Source organism: Oryza sativa, chromosome 5 (genome assembly GCF_034140825.1).
Source record: "Oryza sativa Japonica Group chromosome 5, ASM3414082v1".
NCBI classification, from domain to species: domain Eukaryota; kingdom Viridiplantae; phylum Streptophyta; class Magnoliopsida; order Poales; family Poaceae; genus Oryza; species Oryza sativa.
The window spans coordinates 7959615-7971072 of record NC_089039.1 but is presented as its reverse complement, the minus strand read 5'-3'; the positions used below and the strand labels follow the sequence as shown (position 1 = coordinate 7971072).

The 11458-nt window shown below is 39.5% G+C and overlaps 1 protein-coding gene across 1 annotated transcript; it reads right to left on the bottom strand.

Annotated features, from left to right (window-relative positions):
- Window positions 1-1262: 1262 nt before the first annotated feature.
- Window positions 1263-10531, bottom strand: LOC4338159 (uncharacterized). Its single transcript, XM_015784178.2, has 12 exons — window positions 10331-10531; window positions 8153-8280; window positions 7987-8049; window positions 6848-6969; window positions 6620-6735; window positions 5725-6532; window positions 4764-5492; window positions 4433-4654; window positions 4108-4203; window positions 3825-4019; window positions 2876-2989; window positions 1263-1897 (listed from the first exon to the last, which is right to left on the bottom strand). The coding sequence occupies exons 1-12, from the start codon at window positions 10444-10446 to the stop codon at window positions 1637-1639; spliced, it is 2970 nt and encodes a 989-aa protein (XP_015639664.1). The 5' UTR covers window positions 10447-10531; the 3' UTR covers window positions 1263-1636.
- Between the last annotated feature and the right edge of the window lie 927 nt (window positions 10532-11458).

Sequence of the window (11458 nt, the reverse complement as noted above, 5' to 3'; positions counted from 1 at the left end):
GCACCATCTGCTACTGCAAATGGTTGACACAATTCAGGCAGGTGAGCTCATGCAAAACCACATCTTGCTTGTCTACCCTTGGGCTGGCAATTCTACAGTGGTGGTCCAAAGTATATCAAGGTATAGTAGTAAAAAGGGAGCTTCACTTCACACATCGTACATCAGCACTTTGCTAGTGCACCCAGCACCTGGGGAGGCACTTGACAGAGAGCCAGTAATAAAGGGGGGCATCTAGCTGATGAGCTGATGCAGCCTAGAACTCGGCCAGGGGCCATGGCATAGCTGAGCCAAAAAAGCAAAAGTTGCAAAGATTTTGACCCTTGGTTTGACAGATTTACAGACTGATATGCTAGTAAAAAGTTCCATTTTCAAATGGTAAAGCGATCGAATACCGTTGATCGTCCACCTGATTATTGACCCCAAAACAAGCCCTTACGATTGCGAGATGCGCTTTGGAGTAGGCTTTAGTAGGATCCATCACGCTCATCGATGAGCGAAAGGAGCATCATCGAGCACAAAGTTTGCATTGCACAAAAACAAAAGGATCAAGCACCTGAAGGAAAATGAAGGAAAGAAAGGTAAAACGTCCGAAAGATGGACATGACCCCTCCTGCATCTGCAAGAGCTGAGAGAACTCAAAAATCTCCATCTCATGCTGCGGCTAAACTGCTTTGGCCAGGGAAAAAAAAGCCTCACCCTTTTGCTCTCCTTTACCGATCATGGCAGACATCTCACATCTGGATTCTGCAGCCATGTGCCAAGCCTCTCCTGTGTGAGAGCACGCATGCCACTCACGTGTCCCCCAATCATTGGAGGAAGCCGGCTGATGAAAGATCACTCACCCTACCTTGACAACAAACAGAGAAAATCACCAATTGGGCTATGTTTTGGACAGTCTGAAACCCTGCTTTGAAGCACACGGATCCAGAGCTAAGGCAGCCAATAATGTGCAAGGGTTCAGCTTCTCTGTATTTATATATATAAAAAATGGAGAACACCTGGGAAGGGCTTGCAACACTGCAAAATCTTCAGAAAAGCAGCTGACTTCACATTCACTAGCTGCCATATCAGGTACACTGATACCAAAGCAGTGGATCATGATGTAGCAACAGATGATTGGTTCACTGGTAGGGTTGCTACAGCACTGCCTTCAGAGATACTTGTACTAGCATTGTGGCACAAACCACAGTGGTGAGGATCTTCTATGCCAGAGTATCAAAGTCCAACAAAGAGGTAACGACAGGACCACAGGAGATCACCCATTCAGAAAAAGGTATAATGATGGAACATGCCAAGTTGAAATAAGTTACAAGAGATTGATGTTCTATGGACAACAATAACTAATATTCTGCTAAACAGTTTAGTTGCTGCGGTAAAATTTTACAACTCATAAGCAATCCATGCCTGCCGTTGGCACTCTACCAGTTTTTCAATGCCATTCGCAGCATTTCTAATCGCACAGGAGGCTTTCTATAAGACTTAAAAGAGTGTCATCCCAGAAGATGGTTACATAAAGAAAGGCCTAGTCAAAAGTGACATGGACCCTAGCAGAGGCTACCACTACAAACAAAAATGGCAAAAGAAAAGGGATGCTGACTAGGGCCCGAAATCCATCTGCATCGTGTTGAGGCCTCACTTACCTCCACTTATCTCTTAACTCCTTTTTCTCAGACCAAATCCAAGTAACAACAATGGCAGCAACCAATGCAGCAATTGTGATGAGTAGAAGCGCGTAGCTGAACTCATCAGTTAGTGAGTCATAGGTTCTTGAGGGAGCAAGCTGAGTATAGAAAAGATCTACACCATATGTGAAAACAAGAGTAGTTGACTCCAACTTTGAAGGAATAGAAACAATTCCTCGCAGAGCTTCCACTTGAAGAGAGTGTGTCAAATAGGACTGCGAGAGAAAAATAGTGAAGTGAGTCTGTTAGCAGAATGCATGCACTAAATTAAGCAAATACAAATGGAACTAAAATAATACAATCAGCTCTCAAGTCTCATCTCAATGGAACTAATTCAGATAGATTTGTACAATTTCAAAAAAGAAAACTGTTTCTTGTTCTCTGTACAAACTAGTTCTGTGAACTTACAATGGTCAAACTTCTTAACAGATAAACATGAACAAAGTGCTAAAGCAGTTCTGCTGTGTTTGGTTACAAGCTAATAACGGGATTCCACAGTAAAGAAATTTGTGAACTTCTTAATATATATCATCAAAGTACTCTTGTACTTGAGAGAAATACCATACGTGAAGAATTCAATCATTTGATGATGTCCCAAGTGTATTGAAATTTGAAAACATATCATGCTACTTTGATCATAGTCGATAATAATGAAGAAATGTGCTCATGGTAAATGGATGTGCATCTTAAATTTAGGCTACATCATTGCATTACCAAATACATTTTTTTAAAAAAAAAAGACTCGACCGGTGGGGGAATGACCCCCCACATGTGGATTAGTCCCCTATAGGTCGGTCCTTAACCTATGCTTTGAGGCCCATGCCCCCTACACAAGGGGCCCACCCTCCATAGGTCGATTCTTAACTTGTCTTTACAAGGGTCAGCGAGTGACTTTTTTAACTAGGCCTGAAATTCGCTCCCATGGGGAATCAAACCCAGGACCTAGAGGTGCTATGTGAGCGCTGTAACCTAGGCTATATAGGCCCTTTATTTGAGCACTGTAAGCACTAGGCTACAGGCCCATTCGCTGATACAATTTTTAAAGGAACCTTAAGTTTTTTAAATGAAGCACAGGAGATACTCCTACCATCAATATATATTAATAATAGTTTAGGGAATATATGTACAAGAATTGTCACGGAATTTACAGAGAATAACAAAAACTAAATTTTCATCAATAAAAGAGAACCTACCGTTGGAATAATAGGCAAAGCATCTGTTAGTGGTATAATGCCCTCTTCTTTCTCTTGTTGGGTGGGATTTACTGAACGACGTGGGTCAACAAAACGTTTGTCAAGTGCCAGAACCTGCCATAAATTTCACAAAATGTCATTCATCAATTGAGCAGATTGTAATAGACAGTAAGTTTCTGACAAGCAAGAGGACATGCAAAGCCAAACAGATGGGATTTCTACAACCCGGAAGATATATTGGGTAGAACTCCTGGCAAAATTATATTAGCTGGAACAACTGCCAGACAGTCCCAAACGAGGCACACAACAATTTGAAATTACAACTGGGAAATGCATGCTTTATGTATCAATATTGAACATCGGATATCTAACTTGAAACAGATCCAACAGAACTTTTCTCATCACTAGATACAGAAAAAATTACATGACACAAAGAAACACACACTTTAACCATCACTTGGTTTAGAATTTAAGTTTACATGACAGTTTGAAACCATATATGCCTGCAATGCAACAACGGCAACAAAAGTTCCAATGGTTGTAATGTCCTTAAATTAATAACTACAAACCAAAACAATGGGCAGCTAAAACAAGCATGTTCCTTTTCTAACTCTATAACCAACTCTACAGTATCCAAAGAAAAATTAAGCATTGAATACTTTCAGTTATACTTAAATGCGAGGCAAGTTCATTTGTTTTGAAATGAATCCAGATGCGATGGTAACTTAAATACAGACGATTATATTTGTCCACATTTTCTGAGAGAAAATTAAAACAGCACATGTTGATGTGTAAACTAGAAAAAAAGAAAAGAAAAGAAAAGAAATGGTAATTGCTAAATTATATCTTATATAGGTTAATTGTTAGACCATTTCTTATATAGATTAAACGCATAATGTTGGCATCACATTGTCGATGAAAAAGAGACATATAAAACAAGAAAACAGACCTGGTCACCGATCGTGCCAATAAGAAGCTGCTTGGAAGTTATCCCCTTAGCTGTTTGTGTAGCTGCAATTGCTTTGACAGAAAAGGTAAAGAAGTATGACTGAGATTTCACCATTACTTCTGGACGAGTATAAGAAGTGGTTGGTGCTGACAGATTATGCTTCCCAAGTATCAGCTTCATAACATCTTTATTGTCCTGTATGAAATTTAGTGAAATTAATACTATCCCCACAATAAAGAATGATAAATCAATTTATGTAATCAAAATTTTGCAGAAGGCATACCGCTCTAGATTGATCATATATCTCAATCACTGCCATTTCAAATCTGTGGGCTCGGAGATTGAAATAATGATATACAACCCAATTCTCACTTACAACCTTGAAACATGAAAGAAATAACCATGTTATTTCTTTAAATAAATATAGCTTTCAGAAATGCAAAGTACACAGGACGTTCCATGATAAAAAAATAGAATGTAACTGTCTCAGATTCAAGCATGAAAAAATATCACAAAAGGGATTACCAGTGTGAAATTTTCATACAGAATCACAGAAATAGTGACTGGAAGGGGCAATGGAAAAATAATAAAAGTCTACTTTTACTTACTGCATGTACAGGGCCTTGAGCTCCATGATGAGTCACACGGTGCAATATACGTCCGGTTACAGCATCAATAAGATAAGCCACAAGCCAAGCTTCTTCAGGTGCCGCAGATCCGATTTCACCAGAAGCTTTAGGAGACACAGTAGCAACAAAAACCAAATTCTTTGATAAGTACTTGTACATCACATCTTGATCAGCTATGATCTTTGCTTGTGCATGGACAACCTTCAATAAGAATAAAATAAACAAGCAAATGTCATGTTATATTAATTTTAAATAAAAATCTTGGGAATACTTTTTGGATTAATAAAGAAAAAGAAAGAAACTAACAAACCTCATTCATCTTTCGTGTTTCGGAGATAGCAATTCTTTCTGTATCAGAAGGAAAAACAATAGACCACAACTCCTTTGTGCTAAAGCAGTACTCATCAGCTGAATTGTCACATGACTTTTGTAATGAATGCCCCCTGATAACATTTGTCTCAATATCTACAGTGTAGAGATATGTATTTGGCATTTCATGAAGAAATACATTCATGGCATCTGGAGATCTTGGATAGAGATGAGCACGGGAGTGAGAATCAACAATAAGTTGAAGCCGATGTTCAGATGAATCCTTCACTGTCAATGGGATAATTTGGACAACAGAGTGGTCTAACTTCAGAGAGTTAAGTTCTTCTCCAGAATATGAATCAAGAACAGATAGGACACCAGGAGCAGCACTATCTGCTCCAGATCTACCAATGATAAGTATGGATGGGTTCTCATGCATCACACGATGATGGGGAACCTGCCATTGACATATTCTTAAGGCAGAAGGCATTTCACCAGACTTGGAGGAACGAAGGGACTGCAACAAGTTTGACCAGATAATACGTCCATCTCCAGTGTGCAGGGCTATCACTTTTCCAGCCTTTGTCAATACAATAAGAAGTTTCCTAAATCCATTATGGTCTCTTGTCATCTTATTTTTCTCAGAGCTTTTCAGTCTCATTGCTTGAATTGCAGCAAGTTCATCAGCATTGGCAAGCATTAGAGTTCCCTTGAGTTTCAGCATGTGTCCCTATGTAAAAAGATGTGTCACACATATTGGAAAAATAATTCACAGGATGAGCAGATACTATTACTTAACACAGTTTAAACATTAACTGGCAAACGATATCAGAATTCTAGAGAAATATCGAAAGAATATAAAATTTGGCATAAAATATTATGCCATTAAGCTTCACTGACAAGCTTTCTGAAAGAACTTATTTCTTAAGCTAGTTTAAAACAGATTATTTATTCAGGATTACCTTCAGCCATTCAAAGAGATTATGTTCCACATTAGCAACTGAGACACCATCCTTCTCAATAGGCAATTCAGAAGTTGTTACATCAACAATTGATGCAAGTCCATCCTCTCTGCTCCAAACAACCTCCCCTTGTTGGACCAACAAGAGTGAATGATCTTCCATTACAACCAAAGCTCGAAAACCATGTGATTTATCTGTTCGGATATAGTTATTCAAGAAGACCTTTTGAATATTGCCCCTATGTTGATCTATATTAATTTTTTCTCTAATAACTTCACCGGTGACATCACTTGTAAATTTGACGACAAATTCGATTTCAGAACCTGTATGCTGCACAACGGCAAAAGCTTCGTCTTTTTCTGTGATTGTCAACGCATCACTCACAGCAGCTGGTTGTTCAAAGCTCTGAATTACTTCCAACCCATCGATTCCTTTAAGTTTCAGAAGGGAAACAGTAGAAGATGCTTGCAAAGCTATGACACCATTGGACATTAAAGGTAGAAGTTTGACTGTTCCAGATAAGTCTTGAACAAGATCTGAAATATGGACCTTGTTGTAGCTGATGCTCTCACCCTTGAGCTCAATAAGAAATAGATCTGACCTGGTCTCATCTAAAGCTACCAACACATTATGAGAACCAAGTATTGTTTCACCACATAATGCAATAGGGAATGACTCTTGTATATGCTTTACTGTTTCTCCAGTTTTAGCATTCAACTGATACAAGTTTAGCTTCGAGGAACCAGCAAGTCCTACAGCATATACAATATCATTCTCAGGTGATTGAATAATCTGCTTGAGATCTAGGCTGCATAGACATCGGAGAACAAGTTAGCACTGTATTCTGATGTTGTAAACAAGTAAAAAATGGGGAGAAATTATGCATAGAGCATACCCATCAAGGGAGAACTCCTTTCCCCAAGAAATTACCCCATCAATGCTTGATACGGCATAAATCCATCGTCCAGCCAACACAAAAACCAGATTATCCTTTGCTACTTTGTTGTTTGACTGCAAACAACAAGAACTGATCACTCAAGGAAAGGATTTATATATAGACATATTTATTGTATTATCCACATGTGATAATTATTAGATGGTGGAAAATACAGTCCATACAGACCAAAACATGCAGAAGAGGTTTTGATGATTTGGAAACTTGAAGATTAGTTTCCCAGATCATCTGGCCATCAGGAAGATTCCATGCCCTCAATATACTACCTCCCGAAGAAAGAGTTACAACATCTGAAAAAGACAAGTTCAAAATCAGATTTTGTTTTCTTAGAATGGTAAAGAAGATAAAAGGATGCAGTAAATGCATACATGGGTTTGGGGACAAACAGATGTGAAGGTGTCACTTTCTAAGTTTAGAAACATGGTTTGACAGCATCCAGTTTTCTTGCGCTCATTGCTCAGTTGTAAGTAATAAAGTATCACAATATTCTTTTCTTAGGAGAAAAATGTGTAAAGTACTTGTATAATACAAGCATATCTGTGCATTGCGATGGATCCCATTCCCAGCTAAATATGTTATAATTCTAAATTATTAAATGCAATAATTAAGAATTATTCTCAAATATAAACATATAAAATGGTCTCATATGAGACCAATTGATTGCCTACATATGCTCCTACTATGCAAAGATGCAAATATTTTTTCACTAAGGATCTTGCAATAATATGCACATGTGTACAGTACATATTTGCCGTAGCAAAATATATAGTGTTGGGCGTAGAACCTACCATCATCTCCAACTCCCTCTTTTAAAAACTTAGACAAGATAAGAAATAAATATTGTCCACTAGCATGTTCTCACAGATAGAATGAAAATATGGACCTTGAACTCTGAAATATGCATATAATGCTGCTCCTCCTTTAGTCCATGACTGATATACAATGGATTCATGAGTCATATTGTGTGCAATCCTATGTGTGCTGGGTTTTGAATAAACATGGTCCAGTAGTGCAACTATCCAATGTTGGTCAAAACAACATTCCATAAAACCATGTAAACCAGTAAATTTATTACTAAAGTAAAAGCTAGCCACCATTACCAGTGGACATATAGGTATCAGTACAAAAATACATTTTTGGGAAAACTAAACCAAGCTTTGGATAAATAGGCCTAACAACTGTAATGTAAAGCAAATATGAAATCGTATCAAGAATGGATTAAAAACATATAAGAAACACAAACACCACCAACATCATTGTTCTTATTAAAAACATCCCTCCAAATGGAAACAGAAAGTTAGACTCACATTTTCCAAGTGATAAACTAAGCTCATCCACAGGATCATTCTTCTCAATGACGTGCCTCCAAACTGCATTGTAAAAATCAACGCATATATAAGGGAAAGGACAGAAATACATCTACAAAAAATATTTAGAAGAACTGCATCTTCCTTAAGAGGAAAAAAAACTCACATATATCTCCTGAACGAAGATCAAGAGAAGCAATAACATTTTCCTCTGTCAACACCACAACACGTCTCCTTCCACTTTTCTGACTGTGGTAGACTGCCTGCTTTACTTTGCCGATGTACTTCTGATGCCTACAAAGAATATCAGCATCTTACAACAGTCAATAGATTGTAAATCTCCAAAATTACATACTGTTAGTGAAATCTCCATGTGCCTAAAAGTGCACCGGACAAGCAGCACACAATAGTAAATCAAAATAGCAATACTACTGAGAAAATTTTAGAAACAGAAATAACATGCCACAACAGTGGATAAGATTGAAAAAAATACATCAGTGATAAACTCCCTTTTAATAGAAGGCATGACCATCAAAAGTTAACATGTACAATATGCACAGAAGGGGGGCAAATTACCACCTTAGGTTTTTGTAAAGTACGGAGTAGTATATAGCAGCATCACTAAGAACGATTCCTCAATTCATTAGTGTGAAATGCCAGCAATCTAGAGAGCAGCAAATTGTAGTAACCATAAACCCAATACATTGAGTTATCGACCTAGGTCATCAACCTGGATTTGTCAGGTTCAAGGTTGTCACGGCAAGTAAGGCAACCATGGTGCCAGTGGGGCACCTGGATGCCATGGCAAGCAAAGGCGAGGTAGAGTGCAGAGCAGGAAACAGAAGATTGATACACAAGCACTTGGACGGAATAAAGTTCATAGAGAGGATATTGGAGACGCAGCTTGGAGCCAGAGGACGCGCACAGGGGGGGATGCCGCCGCTGATGTTACATGGATAGGATCAAGCTTGAGTGACAGCACATGGAAGAGGCAGCGTTGGACTGAACTCAGGAACCCTAGTTTCCTATCTATTTATGTTGGCAAGATGGGCTGGATTGGCCAGTTATCAGTGTAGCACTTCAGGCTGCAACCCTACCATCTCCTTTCCCCTACGCATTACGCATAGCCACTGAAACTCTTCAAGCTGCCGCCACTCCCTCAAGGCCTCAACAGGACCCCAGTGCCCTCCCCCCTCTTCTCCACTTCCATCTCCCCTTCTTCCACCTCCTCATCCAACAGAGGCACCACTTTTTCTCCCTCGTGCAGCCCCTACCAGATGTTGAATGCGAAGTGAGCCTCCGTGGCATCCTCCCTCCGCCACCTGGACGCCATGGCACCTCCTACACAATGCCCATGTCGATGCTGCAACAATCATGGTTAGGCTCAAGTCCCACGTCCCAAACCATTGTCTAGAAGAGGTATACCCTATAGTACCATAGATTTTAACAGGCAGTGTACCATCTACATCAGCCCTGCCCCTCGAACCAATCAAACATGGTTCATTGTGACCTTGCTCAGGATAATTGAGCGCACTGAAGCAAAATGTGCAAGGCCAGCAACTGAGTCACCATGACGATCAAGTCTTAAATTGTGTACCCATTGATCATCAATATACGAAACACATATATACAAGGAAAACCATGATCGCACAACAACACAGATCAGTGAGAAGCTACAACTGGAAACAGTGCAATTTTTTTTTAGCAAAGTTAATCCACACACACAAAACAAAGTCCTAAATATCAAGGCGAATCATGGACATCAGACAAATACATTGAAACACCAAAATATACATCCTTCAGACCAAAGTCATAATTAAACAAGAGGCACGTAACCAACAACAAAGCCTCAGAGCAATTTGCACTACGCAGTTCTCCAGTTAAAATTCAACATAGAAAGTATTCTGATCTGATCTAATCTGCAGAAAGCATAAGTCAACAAACTTAAGGCCAAATCGGCCTGCCTTTTGCCATTGCAACACGCTCATCTTGCCCCTGCACATAATCCTCAAGGCGGAAAAAAAGGAAGATAAAACGTTCGAACTAGATGCAGCCGTACTAAAACTGCTACTCACTTGGAAGCTAAAGAACTCCCATCTTCCATAGTACAAAATAATAGCGCATATGCTACCAACCAGTGAACACCACTACTAACACAGATGAATCCCACCCTACCCCTACAGCCCTACACTACACACTCAAAACTCCGCGAGACAACAAATCGAATTCGAGGAGCCCGCCACATCCCGTCGCCCGGGCGAACCAGATCCAGGCACAGGAGGCGCGGATCGGATCCAGACGACGCACAGATATCGGAGTGGGGAGAGCGCGAGAGAGAACGCACCAGTCCGCGAGGCCGACCTGGTCCTCGTACACGGCGGCGGTGAGCGTGAACGCGAGGGAGGCGGCGGCGAGGAAGCCGAGGAGGAGGAGGAGGAGGAGATGGCGCGGCGGCGCCATCGCCGAGGGGCGGGGGGGTTTTGGGATCGGAGCTCTCGCCTCCGATCTGGCAGCGGCGGCGGGGTTCGACAAGTCGTGATGTGTTGGGGTGTGGAGTGGAGGAGATGGGGAATTTGTGGACTTTGGGGAGTCGTGATCGGCTTGGACGGCTAGATCCGCGCACACGTATGCCGGCTGGATTTGCCCACACGGCTCGTTCGGCAATAAGAGAGGAGGAAAGGTAAAATGAGGCGAGTCATTGACTCCTGATTAATTGGGTATTGAATATAAAAAAAAAATTGGCTATTAAACTGAAAATACCGTACTACATTGCAACGGAAAAAAAATAAAAGTACACTAAATATTAAATAAATTTAAAATGACAATTTTTTTTATAATCCAGTGTAACATATGTTTTCTTTCCGTGTAGAAGCACTATATCTTTACTATTATCTTTATCTTTACTATTATAAAAATTGAAGATGTTTCCGCAATCTGTCATCCGCGTGTTTGAGTCGGTTAAAAAATTAAAAATATTTCTCCGGTTTATCATCTGTGTTTGAGTCGGATGTGTAAAAAAATAAAAAGTAAAAAGCGAAAAAAACCAACATAGATAAAAAAAGTCCGATTCCCCTATGAAAGCGGCAAAAAAAATAGAAAAAAAAACATAGATCCGATTCTATAAGAAAACCAAAAAACGAAAAGTCAGGAAAAAAAGCGCGGCCTCTACTACCCGTCAAAATAAAAAAAAAACAGCGAAAAAACAATCTAGAACCTAGAAAAAAAAAGAGTCTGATTCCAAAAAAAGAAAGAAAAACCTTAGATCCTATTGCCCTTAAAAACAGGGAAAAAGAAAAAAAGAAAAGTCAGAAAAAAAAAGCGCGGCAAAATGACCCATTTTCATTCGTTTAGTAGTATGTATATATATATTCTCTATCTCTAATCTAATCTAATATAACTATTTTAAAAAAGTTTTCATCGTACATTTAAAAAGAAAAAATACGTGAGAAAATAAAAGCGGTTAAAAAAACAT